At 39.6% G+C, this 18,336-nt stretch overlaps 1 protein-coding gene across 3 annotated transcripts in view; it reads left to right on the top strand.

Moving 5' to 3' along the window:
• PTBP3 (polypyrimidine tract binding protein 3) overlaps positions 1 to 18,336 on the top strand; it is a 119,062-nt gene that overhangs the window by 99,614 nt on the left and 1,112 nt on the right. For all 3 annotated transcript variants that reach the window (XM_084628912.1, XM_084628914.1, XM_084628913.1), the window contains 6 exons: positions 6,274 to 6,351; positions 7,739 to 7,878; positions 14,022 to 14,055; positions 15,059 to 15,151; positions 16,074 to 16,290; positions 17,527 to 17,604. In XM_084628912.1, coding sequence (XP_084485038.1) covers positions 6,274 to 6,351; positions 7,739 to 7,878; positions 14,022 to 14,055; positions 15,059 to 15,151; positions 16,074 to 16,290; positions 17,527 to 17,604 — 640 coding nt within the window. The remainder of the gene's footprint in view (positions 1 to 6,273; positions 6,352 to 7,738; positions 7,879 to 14,021; positions 14,056 to 15,058; positions 15,152 to 16,073; positions 16,291 to 17,526; positions 17,605 to 18,336) is intronic.

Here is an 18,336-nt window from a genome sequence, read left to right as displayed (position 1 = left end):
CCACCAAGTCTCTGTTATTCCAATCACATCGTAATTCCTTGACTGTGCCAGGACTTCCAGTTCTCCCTGCTTGTTTCTCAGGCTTCTTGCATTTGTGTATGGGCACATGAGATAACTCGCTGATCGTCCCTCTTTCTCAGTATGACGCAGGACCCCTGCCCTGTCACGCGCTCTGGCTCGTGCTTCCTCCTGGTATCCCACTTACCTCAGGGCTTTGGTCTCCTTCCCCCGGTGAACCTAGTTTAAAGCCCTCCTCACTAGGTTAGCCAGACTGCTTGCGAAGATGCTCTTCCTTCTCTTTGTTAGGTGGAGCCCGTCTCTGCCTAGCACTCTTCCTTCTTGGAACACCATCCCATGGTCAAAGAATCCAAAGCCTTCTCTCCGACACCACCTCCGTAGCCATTCGTTGACTTCCACGATTCGACGGTCTCTACCCAGGCCTTTTCCTTCCACGGGGAGGATGGAAGAGAAGACCACTTGCGTCTCAAACTCCTTTATCCTTCTTCCCAGAGCCACATAGTCCGCAGTGATCCGCTCAAGGTCATTCTTGGCGGTATAATTGGTGCCCACGTGGAGAAGCAGGAAGGGGTACCGATCCGAGGGCTTGATGAGTCTCGGCAGTCTCTCCGTCACATTGTGAATCCTAGCTCCTGGCAGACTTCTCGGTTTTCCCGGAGGGGGCGGCAGATAAATGACTCAGTCCCCCTGAGGAGAGAGTCCCCGACCACCACTAATGAAGTTAGCTGTGCTTGTTTGGCAGTCGCACTGTTTTAAAAGTAAACAAAAATGAAGCCATTGAATATTTCTGCATAATAAAATAAGAACTATTTCTATTTAAAAACAAAATTATTGTAAGTCATCAGTACGGTATCATGGAAACTTTGGGGTCTCTCTATGCTTAAGATTGTGACGGTTACAAACCTGGTAAGTTCTGTTGAATCACGCTTAACTAATTTGCCTGAAACTTCAGCGAGAGGGAAAGAGTGATTATGGTACCATAGATTAAGAAAAGACTTGGCTATGATGCAGGGCTTACATTACACATTTGTGTGCTGAGACTGGTACAAGCACCACCTACCTACTCCACCAGGTCCTTTCTACTTTAACAAATAACTCATAATTCTCCACCAGTGCAGCTGCACCAAAAAGCGTGGAACTGCTGGTATAGATAGCTTTCAGGCATCTTTACCACTGTCCTCTAACCCTAAGGGTTTAAGATGTCTGCAATCACAAGAAGACTTAACGCTGCGGGCAGTAAAAGATTAAAAATATCAGATTTCTAGCATCTGGTACAGACCTTTATTTGAAAAGAATGGTGAGAATTAGATAGTTGCACATGTGAAGGGTAAGAGGTAAGGTGTTCCTGTCTGGAGAAATAGGGATCCAGATTTTCCAGCCGTGGTAGCATGAGTGAAAGTGGTAGAACAGACAGGGCTCAAGTATCTGAAGATAAAATGTCCTGATAGTGAAGAAGCTGGAACCCTGGGCTGCTTCTTTGTTATAGCAAGTGGAGGCTGCAGTGATAGAAAATTCAGATAAAGCAAGCAACAGTGGTAGATAATTATCAATATGTACATTTAGTGATTTTAGCCCTTATTTTAGGATTTGGATATTGCAGTTTTTTTAAGTAATTACTAAACTGCTGTATTTAAAATCATTTGAATGTTAAACATTTGGGTAGATATCTCATGTTAAAAAACTTCTGATGCATTTTGGAATAAATTTGATTTGAAAAAGCTTTTTTCCCCATAAGGCATAATAGATTTTCTGAATGTTTGCTTAAAATCTGCAGTCAACTAGATAGCAGAGGATGTTGTACATATGCTAGAATTCCTGATCTTCCTATTTTAGCTGTATTCTATTCTTACGTGTCTGTTTGGTATCGGTGTCCAACATACAGGTCCCATCTGGCAGAATAAAAGCCCTTTGTCATTGCTTCTTCAGTAATAAATGATAATGGAAACCAGGACTGTGAATGAATGATTAGTACCCATATTCCCAAAACTTGTCAGTATAATGCACAAGTGCATGTATTACAAGCATAAAATGTGATGTGATTAATGCTTTGCATTGTTTGTATAAGGGACACTTTGTGACTACAGATAAGAGGGGTAGTAGGCTGCCAAAATAATTTCTCAGAGCTTAGGTGTCTGCTTCAGTTGTTAATGTGGTCATTCCTACAGTATTGCACTATACCCACTAATATCCATGTTAGTTTAGGAAATGTATCTAATTCAATTTATCACTTCTGCCTTTGGGACTTAAGTAGTCAAAAAATGAACATACCATGATCATGTTACTTATTTACATTATGTGTAGATGACCCCCTTCATTTTCAGTTTAAACTGAGTTTTACTGAAAAAATCGTGGGTTTTACAAGAAGTATTCATTTTTTCCCAAATTTTCACCCTACTTTTGTATCATTCAAATATATAAAAATAACTTGTTTTATTAAGGAAATACAGTATGTTGCATGAGATATATGTATTACTATAATACACTAGTCTGTGTGTATATGCAAAGCTGCCTGTTGAAGTGAGGCTGTCTATTTGTATAGAAGATACACACAATAAACAGGCACGCGCAGAAGTTCTGAATGTACTGATGAATCTCACGTCCATCACATACATATTTCAAGCTGTTAACAGATAAGTTAAAGATCTGACACGCTAAAATGGAAAGAATACAAAAATCTGTATCAGAATACATTTCACAACACAAGGAGATATTTCAACGTTTTAAAAAAACAAACAGGAGAAAAGGATGAAGTTGAGTGTATGCAGTGCAAATGGTGTGGCCCAATTATTAAATGTAAATATTTATAGGCTAATAGTTCTAAGTCTACAACAGTAAGCTGTTGGTTCAAATGAAAAGTTTGATTTGGGGATTAGAGATATATTGTTAAACTCAGAGGTAGCATTTGTTTTGAGTTCTGTTTTAGTTCTGTATCATACCACATTGAATTCCATTCATCAAAGCATTACTCTACTGAATACTTTTTTCTTCTGTCCACCAAAATAAACCCTAATATTTACCCAGAAAAATATTAATATTAACCAATTTTCACCAGGTGTTTTTTTTTTGTTGTAGTTGTAGTAATAAACACTGATAAATTCCTGGGGTAAATGAAATAAAATAAAAACTGAAAACGTAGGGCCCTATGTGTAGAATGCATTTCTCAGAAGTGGGGGACTAAAATGTAGTTGTGTGTGTAAACAGATTCTTTTGTTTGCTTAACATTTCATTTTGAAAGGGAGGAGTGGTTGTGTGTGTATGTACACAACACCAACCTATGTGCTGCTCAGGATAATTGAGTGATTTTAAAACTCACTTAAAATGAAAGCCGTTAAGAAAGCAATCTTTGTTGTAGTTAGGGCTCCACATGTTTCCTGATTCCCAGTTTGTGACCTTCATCTTTGTGGGTGGGGATTTGAGCACTTGGGAAAGCCTGTTTGTGATTGTAGAATAAGCGCATTTGCTAGATAGTTCTTCTAAACTCATTTTGTTGTATATTGTTTCAGGCTGTATCAGTTTGTTCAATTAATGTTTCCCCCTGAAAACTTCTAGAATACAGTTACATTTTGTAAGTAAAAGATGGGTGGCATATTGAAAACTAAAAATTTGGGAAGTGTGTAAAATGAATTCAGTTGAATAGCAGAGCAGGTGACTGTACTCTGTCATCTTGATTTTATTTCTTAATTCTTTGTTCCCTGAAGTCTTCCCAAAATGTGACTTCAAGTGGTCATATGTGAGGGCAATGTTTGAGATCCTGTCCTTGAAGCTTACTTTTGAACATATCCAGATTGTTCCCATAAGTGTTTAATCAGAATCTTAAGGGCTGTCTATGCGACCATTTTGTTTGTGGCAAGGTGGGGTGTGACTCTACCCCACACTAGCCTGCTGTAGACTAACTGACCTTGTGAGCCCTGCTGATGCATTTAAACAGTTTGTTAATGTGTTTTGATCTAGTCCTGTTTCAAAGAGGACATTAACGGAGTCCACAAGAACACTTAGTCTGCAGTAAGCTAGTGCAGGGTAGATTTACACCGCAGCTTGCCATAAACTAAAGGTTCACGTAGACATGTCATTAGACATGAGAAATTAAAAAGATCCAATAAAATATCTAGTCCATCTATTTGCCTTCACATTTGTTTTGTGAGGTTTTCTAATCTTGTATGTTTCATGACTGGGCATTCATTGCTTTCCTTGGGGACAGCATTCTATGGTTTAATACTGTACTTTGCTGCCAGGCATTTTCACGTGTTCATCTTAAATCTTAACCTTTTAATTTTATTTGGTTATTTATAGTTATATCCCCTTTTGTTAACATACATTCCTTTCCTTCCTAAGTGTTTACAACCTTCACAAATAAGTGAACAATTACCACATTTCTTATTTCTCCTTTCTCAAATAGCTGTCTGAGGCTGTACATATTAACATCCTCATATTGGCTGTAACCTTCAATTTATCAGAATATGTGAGGGCATTGATGGGGACATCTGTCACATGTGCTTATGGAGAATAGGAAAGCATTTTGACACAGTCAGAGGAAGGAGCCAGCTCCTGGCAAATCTTGTTGATACCTGGTATCACATAGGATTCAAAATCCCCTGTCCACAGCCTCACTCTCTGAAAAGCACTCAAGTTAGCGTGGCTCAGACTTCTCTTAACCTTATGCCTCCTCCCCTTCAGTTGAATTCTTAAACACAGAGGAGAAACTTTTGACCTGGTACAGTGTCTGAACTTAGCTGGACAATGCTCTGCCAGTCTGCTTTTTGCTGCCGTATCTTGCCAGCAGAGTAGCCTTTGTCCCAACCTAATTTAGGAGGAGACATCAAAGCTGATGCAGAAAAAATTATTTAAAATAAATTCTAATTTTTAAAGGTAACTAAAGAAACTCCAACTAGAGATTTAACCCAAATGTAAGTGTATTGAATGGGGGTTGGTGTGGGAGGGTAGAATCCATTCACTATTTACTTTGTTTCACTATGCTAGCATTTTATCTCTTTTGATATTTAGTGTTCACATCTTCAGATTTTTATTGCAGACAAAGCAGTGAAAATTCTGATTGTATCTTCTAACCTTGTAAATAATTTTTTTCAAACATCAACTTTGTTTGTTGAACCTGAGTTCTATAATCCTAGAATACCAGGGTTGGAAGGGACCTCAAGAGGACATCTAGTCCAACCCCCTGCTCAAAGCAGGACCAATCCCCAATTTTTGCCCCAGATCCCAAATGGCTCCCTCAAGGATTGAACTCACAACCCTGGGTTTAGCAGGCCAATGCTCAAACCACTGAGCTATCCCTCCCCCAATGAATTTCCCATCCTGACTCAGGAAGCGTATTAGGTTCCTAATCTCCATGTCTACTTAGTGAATGTAGTTTTACATGTATTTTAATGGCTTTTTTTTTTTTTTACAAGTATACTTGCATGTAGAAACTTCACTTAATTTTGCTATATTTCCCACATATTAGCAATCTGCAGTTACCTAAATAGCAATATATTACAAAAAAACATTCTGTATAAATCAGACAGCTGCAGGAACAAACATTAGACTTGCATTTAATTTATACCATTTTTCATCTTTTTCCACCCCACACACCTAAAATGCATAGAACTAGTCATGTGAAAACTAAATTGCCATATGAGGTATATTTTTAAGCCTCATCTAAACAATAAAGCTTGTGTGACAACATGAGAGCAAAGAATGTCCAAATATGGCTGACAGTTAAGTACCCTGAGAATTAAGTGCTCTTAAATTCACTGGAGTTTATAAATCTGCATTAACCAAATATCTGAAAACAGAAATAAAGGAAAGAGAAAGTGATTCAACTCATTTTCCAGCACCATTCTCTACAGATGTTGTGTTATAAACATCCTCAATATCTTGGATGCTGGAGGCGTCTGTTAAATCTTGATCGCTAACTATAATCCCTACTGAAGAAAGGCTAGAAGTGAAGGAGTTCATCCTTTTTGCATAAATATCCCTAATGTTAAAATAAGGTAGCTCATTACATTTCTCTTTGTGATCACTGTTGGACTGGTCTACGTCAATATCCTTTTGCTTTTGATAGTATTTAGAAAACTTGTTGAAAATTATAGTGATTGGAAGGGCCACCACTAATATTCCACAGAGAACACAAAATACAGTAAAACTTTTGGAAGAGTGTTGTTCTGAACTTTCAGTGATAGGAAATGTCTCTATACTGACAATCTTTCTATTTGCTAAATATGTTGGAATAGATTTTAATTAGATGTGTCTGAATTCTAGGCACCCCAGGAATAATCTCTTCACCATATGCTGGGGCTGCTGGATTTGCCCCAGCCATTGGTTTTCATCAAGCGGCAGGTAAGTCTTTATTTTTGGTTTGGTAAATTTGAAGACTGCCTTAAATTGTTGAAATCCATCTAGTTAAAGTGAATGATAATGTAGCAATATCAAGATCTATAAGTATTCATAAAAAGCAGTCAGTCTACCTCTATTTGCATAGCATACTACCCAAAGTATTACTATTTAAATAAACTGTAGGAATTACATGTACTGTTGGTTGTTATGATTAAGGCTATGATTTTTTTCACGGAGGCCGCGGAAGTTACAGATTCTGTGACTTCCACAACCTCTGTGAATTCAGCCTTGTCGGCCGAGAGCTGTGGGGTCTCTCTCCCCCAACCCCCCCCCCCCCCCCAGCGGTCGCAGGCACCAGGGCACCTGGAGCTGCCCGAGGCACAGGGGACCCTGGAGCTCCGAGCCCTCACAGGTGGTGGGGGGCCCCAGAGCTGCCCAACTTCTGCAGGCAGTGTGGGGACCCTGAAGCTGGGCTCCCCATTTTGTGGGATGATTTTAATAAAAGTCAGGGACAGGTCATGTGACTTTCTAAAAATATCCGTGACAAAATCTTAACCTTAGTCATGATCTACACTCTGTCATTTGTGCTCTGGCTTCTGATTCTACTAAGAAATTACACACAGTAAAAAGGGCTACTTGAAAGTGATAAAACTAGAAATCTGTAATTCTAAAAATGATGGATTACTATGGCTTTTTTATATATGTGCTTATCATAGAATATCAGGGTTGGAAGGGATCTCAGGAGGTCATCTAGTCCAACACCCTGCTCAAAGCAGGCCCAATCCCTAGTTTTTGCCCCAGATCCCTAAATGGCCCCTCTCAAGGATTGAACTCACAACCCTGGGTTTAGCAGGCCTATGCTCAAACCACTGAGCTATCCCTCCCACCCTTACTACTTTATTACTCAAGATCTCCTTGCAATGTCACTGTTGTTTTATTTTGAGGTAGTGAGTTTGTATTTTGGAGTGACCATCATGAGAAGTGCAAGACCCCAAAACCTACAATTAAAAAGCAAGCTCCAGTAGCACTCATTCAACTCCCAAAATAGCCCACCTGCCCATGGATGTCCCCCTCACCTCCAACCCAGATATCTCTGTGTCTGTTTTTGCCAGACATAATTGTATGACAGAAGGGACTGAGCCAAGAACATGTGGATGGATTTTTGTTGGGCTTGGAGTTTTTGTCACAGGAAAAGAGGTGGAAACCACTGGTCTATATCGTAGATAATCTTTTGGGAGAACCAACTAAAATATGCTTTTGGAACCATTTATTATTGGGTGTTGAATTTATTTTTAAATAAATCAATTGTCACATAATTTGAAATTATTTTTAGTCTTCTGAAATAGTTTTCCCACTTCCTTTGCTCCATAAATTGAGTATAATTTTTCAGGTCTTTCAGTCCCATCTCTTCCTGGAGCACTTGGTCCTCTCGCAATCACCACCTCTGCAGTGACTGGACGGATGGCTATCCCTGGAGTTGCTGGTGTTCCAGGAAATTCTGTTTTGCTTGTCAGCAACCTCAATCCTGATGTAAGCTTGAATAGGTGGAATCAAACAATGCAAGTGGTTGGTAGTTTGATATTGGCATAGAATATTTGTTAAAATATTTGTCCTAAAATCTAAATTGGAAATCAGACAAAGGAGGATAACAAATATTTTTTTACTTTGTTCATGTCAGAAATGGCACCGCAGCCACATCACTTGCTTTAAGGAATTTGAAATATTGGCAAAGGCTAGAACCATACGCTAGCTTCATAGAATCTCAGAAGAACATGGACATCCTTATTAGAAACAAATATAACATGGGGGTATAACAATGGACATACTAATTGGAAGAAGCAGTCTATTGAGAGTCTGCGGCTCTTGCAGTCAGTAGACCTTTAAAGTGAGGAGAATATACATCTATACGTGATCAAATACACTGAAACACAAAGCAAAACATTTTAAAAGGCAGGCAGCTGTTGAATAACTGTGGACTGTAGTTCACAAAAGCTTATGCTCGAATAAATTTGATAGTCTCTAAGTTGCCACAAGTACTCCTTTTCTTTTTGTAAAACAGGTGTGGTCCCTTTAGGGAATGAGGATCCTCCTTGTGCCACTCACCCTTACAGAGGGCAGAGTATTCTCCACAAAGAAGAGATGGGTGGGAGCAGGTAGTTAAGGATGAGATAGAAGGGTGAGTGCACCATGAGTGCCCTTCTAAACTCTTATGGGTTCTTTTCAAGCTTTGCCATTTTTCCTGGAAAAAAATCATAGGTGGTTTAGAGTCCAAAAGTAACATACAGGCTTGTGAGTGTCCTTTGACATACTGACATTTCCAGAAACCACTTTTTTGAAACCAATTGATAAATGGGAACATGTAGATTTGTTGTGTATTTTTAAATATACCTACCTTATGATTATTGTTTAGTTTTATAAATTTGCAGTAAAATTATCTGACCCAAAATATTATATAGCTATAGTATTTCAGTATTTGTTTTATCTGAAGGTGGCATAGGCAGAGTTTCTCATTAACTTATCCCCAGTTCTTTGGAAACTTAGCATAAATATAAAAAGTGTAAAATATGTATTAAAAAGATGAGTCAGATCTTATTTACAAGTTTCTTCATTGAGTCTTAGTTTTTATATACAGTACATTTGTCTGTTCATAGACTAACTGTATCATAGAAATGTAAAATAGCTGCTTGCTATTTCATACAGTTCTTTCAGGTTCACCTAACTTGTATCTCCAGAATTCTCTGATAGATGTCACTGAAATAGAAGCACTCTTCTTCACATTACCAATATTTAAAAATCTTTATTGGCAAAATTCTGATTGTACACATGCCTTTTAAGTACCTAAAATGACAAACTGCTGCAAATGTGACAAAGCAAAGAAAAACCAGTATATATTCTCGTCATAATATCCAGCTAGTTACTTTGTCTTAGTGCAAAGCATTGGGGGAAACAGACTTTGAGCAATGTTGCAGTAGTTAAAAATTCAAACTGAGGTGTGTTTTTTTTATTTTGTGCTGTAGTGTATCGAGAGTAAATTTATACACAAGCCTTTGTGGGCTGGCCAAGGCCTGGCTGGCTACAAATACTGGCTTCAAAGTGGATAATCTTATTCTTGGAAAAAATCAGTCCGTTTAAACACGGCCAAACAAAATTCCCCCTACCAGGATTTCCACAGAGGAGCTTGCAGAGTTCTTTGGGTAGGGAAGGGGCAAGGTTATGAAAATGAGCTTTCTTTTCTCACACATTTAAACTTTCTGCATGGTTTAGTCCTACACTAATTCTCCTTGCATGTGGAAACCACAGAAGTTACTACATCCATTATACACAACCCCGCTGATTGGGAACAGGAAAGAAAGGAGATAGAAAGATAACCTAAGACATAACATTTTAAAACAAATGTTGGGTTGTATCCTGATTACTGTAGTACAAAGCTGGGAGTGCCTCCTGCTGTTGACAATGAAAGATGATGATGACTCTCATTCCTAAGTGACAATATACTGCTAAACCATATGCACCTGTGAAACTTCGATCAAAGCTATTTGTAGCACTGCTGTTTTGTTTACTATTCATTGCAATTCTAAAAAGGCAATGCAAAGAACTTTGAATGCATTCTACAGTGTAAGCTAACCAGATAATTCCAAACCTTTTGAAAAGGTAATCTAAAACTCAGAACGCTGGACATGTGCTATGTGGAGAGTACCCCTGGTGGTGACTTTGTTATAAGGGTACCATTTGTGCTTCAATAGTTACTGTGTTTGGGACAAATTCTTCTCCTAGCGCATGCATACGATACAACTTCATCCCCTTCCTGCATGTAGCCCCTAGCTATGCTGTTGACCCTGCAGCAGGAGCTCCAGCAACAGAAGCAACTCCTGCATGATGCCTGAATTTAGGATGCTCACCTTGCCCTCTCCCACTAAATGTGTATTTATTTTTTACTCACAAATGGCAAGCTGGTGTAGCTGAACTTGGAGCTGGCTTCCAGATATTTTTAAGGAAAAGGACTTCATTTCCTAAGGCGGTCTGTTATTACTGTTCATTGTTTCTAAAACTGACATATTTGGAATATTAAATGTGTTTTCTGGTTTAAAAAGGGGTTTATTCTTTTAAAAATTAGAGGAACCATCGTACAGGTGCTTGCTCGTGTCAATTCCAGTTCGGTGTGTGCATGCTATGTACACAGTACCCGGAAGGTTTTTCCCCTACCCGTTGGTTCAGCTTAGGCGCACCCTGGAGTCGTGCCTCCATGGCGCCGTATATAGGACCGTGCTGACCTGCTGCCACTTCAGTTCCTTCTTACCTCCTGTGCCGGTTAGCCAGAATGCTTGTTCAGTTAGATCAGTAGTTAGTAGTTGTACTTAGTTTAGTCATTATATAGTTAGAATTATTGTAGGGAATTGTTCTAGGAGTACCCCCTATTTTTCCTCTCCTTCCCCCCCAATACTGGGGCATGCCTCAGTCCCCGGAGTTTAAACACTGCACAGCTTGTAATAAGCCTATGCCCAGGATCAACCCTCATACTTCCTGCTTGAAGTGTTTGGGGGAATTGCACCAGAAGGATCGTCGCAAGATCAGTAGGTGATTCTGTCCCAGGACTCAAAAAGAGAGGTGGCAACGGTTGACGAACCTTCTGAGGGAGGCCGTCCTCCGTCCTCACTCGGAGCCGTGTTTGGCTAAACCAACACCTAGCGCCTCAGCATTGGTGCACAGTGCTCTGGCGTTGATGCGGGAAACTTTGGCACCAAAAAAGGACTCTGATAGAGACGCTTGGCACCAGCAGAGCTCCCAGCACAGGGACTCCGCACAGAGCAGCAGGCGGCACTGTTCCCAGTCCCTGGGTGTCCCTCAAGAAGCCAGATGGGGCACTCACCCACACCGAGACCAGGGCAGAAGGACTCGGGTGCAGTGAGATCCACGTTAGGCCACATAAGCCTGGCATTGCCTAGCCTGTCACCATTGACTGTTGCTCCGAGTTGCCCCAGCGCTCATTAAAATCATACCAGAAACCATGAAAATGCTGCCTCCCTGCCCCCAATGGTGAAAAGGACAGAGAGGAAGTATTTTGTTTTCCCTCTAAAGCGTTGGAACACTTTTTTTCACACCCATCACCAGACTCCTTAGTGATGGCGGCGGCAAATGAACAGGAACGTCAAGGGCATCAAGGTCCATCACCTAAAGCCCGAGATGCGAAGAAGCTGGATCTTTTCAGGAGGAAAGTGTATTCTACCAGGGGGCTTCAGCTTCGGATTTCCAACCACCAGGTGATCTTTAGCAGATAGAGCTTCAGTTTCTGTGGGGCTATGTCAAAATTCACGGAGCTTCTGCCAGAAGACTCGAGGGCAGAGTTTTCTGCCTTTATCCCTCCTATGCACTCGACGGTACCTTTTTATTTTGGACTACCTTCTGCACCTGAAGCGGCAGGGCCTTTCTATGTCGTCAATACATGTTCACTTGGTTGCCATTTCTGGCTTTCACCCAGGCGTGGCGGGCCAATCGGTCTTCACCAACCCAATAGTTGGATGCTTTCTTAAAGGACTTGACAGGCTATAACCTCAAGCACGGCAGCCGATACCAGCCTGGCACCTTAACCTGGTTCTTTCCAAATTAATGCCCCCCGCTTGAACCACTCACAACATGCTCTTTGCCCTCTCTCTCATGTAAGGTAGCATTCCTAGTGGCAATAATAATCTGCCAAGAGGGTATCTAAGTTGAAGGCCCTAATGTCTGAGCCGTAAGGACAAGGTTCAGCTTCGGTTGCACCCAGCCTTCCTCCCGAAGGTCATCTCCCAGTTTCATGTTAATCAGGATATTTTTCTCCCAGTTTTTTATCCCAAGTCGCACGCAAACAGCCTGGCACAAAAACTCTACTCTTTGGATGTTTGCCAGGCATTAGCCTTCTGTATCAAATGGATGAAGCTGCTTCGAAAATCCACTCAACTATTCATCGCAGTAGCAGACAGAATGGAAGGGCTTCCAGTTCTTCTCAAAGGATTTCATCATAGATTACATCATGAATCCGGGTGTGCTACGATCTGGCGAAAGTACCTGCCCCCATGCTGACTGCGCCCTTCATGAGGGCACAGGCATCTTCAGCGGCATTCCTGGCCCAGGTTCCAACCCAGGAAATTTGCAGGGCTGCGACATGGTCCTCAATCCACACCCTTACCTCAGCATTTCCTCAGCAGACTAGAGATGATGCAGCCTTCGGCAGAACAGTGCTTCAATCAATGAATCCAAGAGCTCCGACCCCGCCTTCGAGTTCCTGCTTGAGAGTCACCTCATTGGAATCGATATGAGCAAGCACTTGAAGAAAAAACAGTTACCCCCAATGTTGTACATGAGCCTTATTTTTATGATCAGGCACCATTTATAAATTAACACTAATCATTTTATAAGTCTAATAGTGGGCACGTAACTTACTGGATATTTGGTCTTGCATGGACTTTGTATACTCTTCATATAAATATCTCACTAGAACAGGCATCACTTTTTTGAGGATAGCATTAGGCTGAGATGGGGAATGATTGAGAGAAAGCAAATCTGAACCCCAAATGGCCATTTGTAATTTTACAGTTATTATTTTTCTGGTCTGTAGGAAATAATGCCCATAATTATGTCCCTTATGCTTTATGTTCCTCTATCAAGGGGTAGCTGTGTTAGTCTGTATCCACAAAAACAATGAGGAGTCCAGTGGCACCTTAAAGACTAACAGATTTATTTGGGCATAAGCTTTCGTGGGTAAAAAACCTACTGCCCAAATAAATCTGTTAGTTTTTAAGGTGCTACAGGACTCCTTGTTTTTATGTCCCTCTAGATTCTGATTCAACAAACCACCCCTGTTCATAAAACACTGAAGCATGTGCTTTACATTAAAGCATAAGCTTGAGTGCTTTAGTGAATGAGAACTTGTTTGAAAACAAGAATTGGTTCATGCAGATTTTCATTTAGCAGCTACTTACACTGAGTTTAAAGTAATTGCATACTCTATAGCAGGGATTCTCAAACTTCACTGCACCGTGACCCCCTTCTGGCAACAAAAATTACTACAAGACTCCAGAAAGGGGGGACCGAAGCCTGAACCCGCCCAAGCTGGATGCCTCGAGCCAGGGGGCCAAAGCTGAACCCCAAGGTCTTCCGCCCAGGGAAAGGGCCTATAATCTGAGCCCTGCTTCCCAGGGCTGAAGTCGAAGCATGAATCCTGCCATGCAGGGCTGAAGCCCTTGAGCTTTGGCCCCAGGTGGTGGGGCTTGGGCTTTGGCCCCGGGCCTTAGCAAGTCTAACACCAGCCCTGGCAACCCCATTAACCACTTTGTGGTCATGACATACAGTTTGAGAACCACTGTTCTATAGTAGGCAAGTTCTTACTATTGCAAAAGATGAAGAATGGCGCATATAGGGTTCTGAACTATTGCAAATTTTATAACTGCCTATTGAAAACATTTTGCGTGTTAAAACAGGCATTATGCTGCATCCATTGGTGCAAGCGGATGAAATTATTGGGGAAAATATGAAAAGAATTAGTCTTTAAAAAAAAAAAAAAAACCTAAGCATAATGTTTTTACCAGTTTGCAGTAGTACTTAGTAACCAAAATAGTTGGCTATAATTACTTCTGGCATGGATTCCTTTTATATATTCAAATGGTGTTAAAATTTGTTTTGTCTTGTCATTTATACAGGCTATCACACCTCATGGGCTCTTTATCCTATTTGGTAAGGTTTTTATTGCCTCTACTATTACAGAACGTTATTTGAAATGTACTGTGAGAAATCACAGGATCAGCATTATTGTTCATCTGATAAACTGATTTAATTAAAATTTCATTTTTATCCCTTATCCAGAAAAACATAGTTACCCCATCCTGTCAAATCACTTACATACAAGGCAGGCTTGCATGTTTTCAATCCCAAGGAAATCCCAAGAGAACATGCTGGGTTTAATATGACAATAACTTGGATCAGTAGTCACAGGAGAACAAGAGGGGGAAAAAAATTTCAAAGCAGAAAAAATACAAAATGGTGGATTGGCCTGGGAGGACCAACCTAGATATGATGCCTTAGTAGATTGAGTATGTGCTCCCTTTCATGTTTGCCTCCGCGTCCTTTGTGTCACCAGAGCTGGGTGGGGAGACAATGCCAGAGGAAATAAAGTGAGGGCTTCATACATGCACAGATTCTTTGTTCATGTTTTGTTGGTATTTTGAATAAGATCCTGTCTTTTATATTGTTAAATTTAGCCGTTAAAAATAACTGTCTATGGTGGTAGTGTAACCCACACATCTCCTGGTTGTGGAGTTCTGTCCCCTCTGGTGGCACCAAAACCACTTAGAGATTAATGAGCCTGCTACAGCTTTAGCTAAGGGTCATGTGTCTTTTAGCTCATTCAGTAGAGGCTCATACATTTAGCTCCAGAAGTCCCAGGTTCGATCCTGCCTGCGGACGATCCGGGGTCTGTCGGTGTTACATTAGCACTGAAAGAGATGCCACATTTATTCACAATTCCTCGCTTCTTCAGAAAAATGCAGACAGAGACATAACCTTGAAAGCTCTTCATACAAAGATCCTTGCCCAACTGTTTTAAATTGATTGATTATTCTCCATTTTTGCTGATGAACTTCAGTGATATAAACTTGATACTTGAGTGTTTTGCACTATAGATAACCAGATGCTCCAGACAAGTTAATACATTGAAAGCACCTCCTTTGCATTTCCACAGGTGTCTATGGTGATGTACATCGAGTGAAGATCATGTTTAACAAAAAAGAAAATGCTTTGGTTCAGATGGCAGATGCAACCCAGGCTCAACTAGGTACTAATAAACAGATTTTCATTGGCGTGTTTGTTGTACTGATATCTGCAGTTTCCATTACAGCAGTTAATTTTGTTAACAGCTGATTTGGAGTTTCAGAAGAGCTCTAGGTGTCTGCCACTCCACAATTTGCTATTCAGAATTACTGTTCAGTTACTGGCTTAGACATACTAAATGGCTACAGATCATAACTTTTTTTTTAATAAAATGTTCTGTTACATCAGGCACTTCTGACATAACTTAAACAAACCAAAACAGTAGTAAAACCCACTAGCAAAATCCAGCCTCCCATCAGTACAAAAATGAGTTTAAAACTCATTTGTTTGCTCAGGATTTTGCCAAAGCGATAAGAATGCAGAGTTATCTACAGTATAGCTTAATAATGGGATGAGTACATTTGAATTTCTGTTGACAATATTAAGTTGTAGACATTAGTAATTTTAGTGTGTGCACTGTCACAATGACTGGCACAGGAATATCAAAATACCCGATTTTAACACGTTACTAAACTGTTTGTTCTAAAGTAATAAGAAGTGAGTCTCTGCTGTAATACTCGGAGGAAAAGCTACTTCCGTGTGATACTAGGAATATTGTGCCAAAATAAGTTAAAGATTTTGAAAGTATTTTTTCTTTATTTTAAATATTCAAATGTTCAATCAAAAATAACTGAAAAATTGGATTAGAAGAATTTTTGTATTATCATTAAATTTAAGATTAGAGGTTGTATTGTATCCATTATGGTTATCTTTAGAATTTTTTGCTTTATTTAATGATAGTAGTTGCTGTTAAACTTGAGAAGCTGATATCCAGCTGTAAATGGCACCATGGGATAAGCTTGAAGTTTTAGTCATTCAAACAGTGTGGGGATTTTTTCTTAGTCTGTTTTCCTATTCAGATATTACTATCAACATTTATGTTCTAGCCATGAGCCACTTAAATGGGCAGAGACTTTATGGAAAGGTGCTCCGTGCAACTCTTTCAAAGCATCAGACTGTTCAGCTTCCTCGTGAGGGACAAGAGGACCAAGGTCTGACTAAGGACTATAGCAATAGCCCTTTACATCGCTTTAAAAAGCCTGGATCTAAGAACTTCCTAAATATCTTCCCTCCATCTGCTACTCTGCATCTCTCCAACATTCCGTAAGTATCCAAACATGCACAGCTCAATTGGGAAAGAAACTTGTCTATTAAAAAATGAGATTTTTTTTTAAACATCTGTAGCTTGGCACAGGTCTGAATATTTTCCCTTTGCCTTTTTCTGTTTGCTAAGATTTAGTGATTCTTTGCCACATGTTCAAAAATCATAAGAATGGGTTGTACTGTCTGTATTGCTTTTTAACCAAAGAATTTTCAGTGCATTCATTTCCAAATATAGCTTTAACAGTGACCAAGTCCTGCGACAGTTAGTTCCCTTACTCCTGAAAGGGACAAATTCAGTTTTAAGAAGATCGAGTCCTTATATACACTCAGCAATAGCTGTGTGTTTTCTCTGTTAATTTTTGCACATGGTATCCAACATTGCAGATCTGTGCTGAAGGCAAAGTTCTCGAACACCTGTTACTAGACTTTGCTAAATAGAATACTACAGTCATATTATACACTGAACATTATTTCTGTGCATAATGACTGTGCATGTAGGAATAGTGTAATACACATAATTTTTTTTAAGCCACTGTTTCGTTTCGTTCTCTCTCTACCATTTTAAAGGGAATCTGACAGAATTTAGGTTTAACATTAGGAGATGGAATCCAAACTACCTTATTATCTTTCTGGAGAATTAGCAACCTCTAATATTGTAGCGTTGTATTAGAACATCAGACCAGAAAGTGAGCAAGAAAAAGAAAAACTGAGCTAGTTAATTTTATTGTCCAAGATGAAATGGCAAAAATAAAATACCATCAAGTCTCAGACAAGTTTCCTTAACACTGCAGCTATGGTTGTACATAACAATACCTTAAAGGAACACTGTTTGTTTCAAAAAAGGAGGTGGGTGGGGGAAGCCTTACCAAAACTATATTCACAGGACCACATTTTAAATAAAACAACGTACTTTGAAAAGTAAAAATGTCCAAATCAGCTTAAGTATAATTCTAAAATAGATTTTTCTTGGATTAGAAATTAGTTCTGAATGAATTCTGTGCAATAATGAGTGGGGAAAGCCCGAGTGTTGTCTTGGGAATTTGTAGAATACTGAAATGTTAAGTCACAATATAAAAGTCTAGACGCATGGGGACAGAGTTGTACTGACTTAAGTTGATCAAAGTAAAATTTGGACCTCAGACTTCACATAGGAAGCCTGAAATTAAAGTTCAAAAGAACAGAGAGTATAAAATCTATAACAGGATTATAATTAATTTGAGCATTTTTTTGTTTTAGACCTTCAGTTACTGTTGATGACCTGAAGAACCTTTTTGCAGATACTGGATGTACTGTGAAAGCCTTCAAATTCTTCCAGTAAGTTATCAGAACAGATTAGAGCATGTAATAATTTTATTATAGAAACTTTAATCCTGAAGGATAGTGAACTGTTTTTATGTATAGAAACTGTGTATGTGAAGAAATTTTATGGACAAAGATATAACTACCTTTGCAGGGAGTTTTAGCAAACTGTTAAATCATAGATGATTAGGGTTGGAAGAGACCTCAGGAGGTCCTCTAATCCAACCCCTTGCTCAAAGCAGGACCAATCCCAACTAAATCATCCCAGCCAGGGCTTTGTTAAACTGTGGATACTAACACTGTACAGTACTGACAAGAAATGAAGTATAATATAGTATCCAATTAGTATTGCATGGGACTTTTTCATGACAGGATGTAGATGCCCAAGTTCAAATTTAGACAGAGCACTAGAAATAACTCTCCTGTTCATTTTAAAGAGCTATGGGGTCTAAAATCTCATCTGAAAGATGTCAGTTGCAGCAGTATAGTGTCCTGTAGCACTATTTTTGGGCATTGGTTGAATACCAAGTCATAGGCAAGAATGGTTCCTTTTGAATGGCCAACACTTAAACCCTCCTTAGAGGCCTTCCAGCCATATATATCTATCCTTTTTAGCTTTTGATATGCAACAGGATCCTGGAACGAAGTGAGACCACAGCAGGCCATCTGCTTGAAGATTTATATATCTCTTTCTGTTTCTATTTTTGTTTTAGTAGATACATCTCTTGTTCTGATTCTTTTGTTATA

Source organism: Lepidochelys olivacea (assembly GCF_965140295.1).
Source record: "Lepidochelys olivacea isolate rLepOli2 genome assembly, chromosome: 5".
NCBI lineage: Eukaryota > Metazoa > Chordata > Testudines > Cheloniidae > Lepidochelys > Lepidochelys olivacea.
Note: the sequence above shows the minus strand (reverse complement) of the source record. Positions and strands in the feature narration are given on the sequence as shown.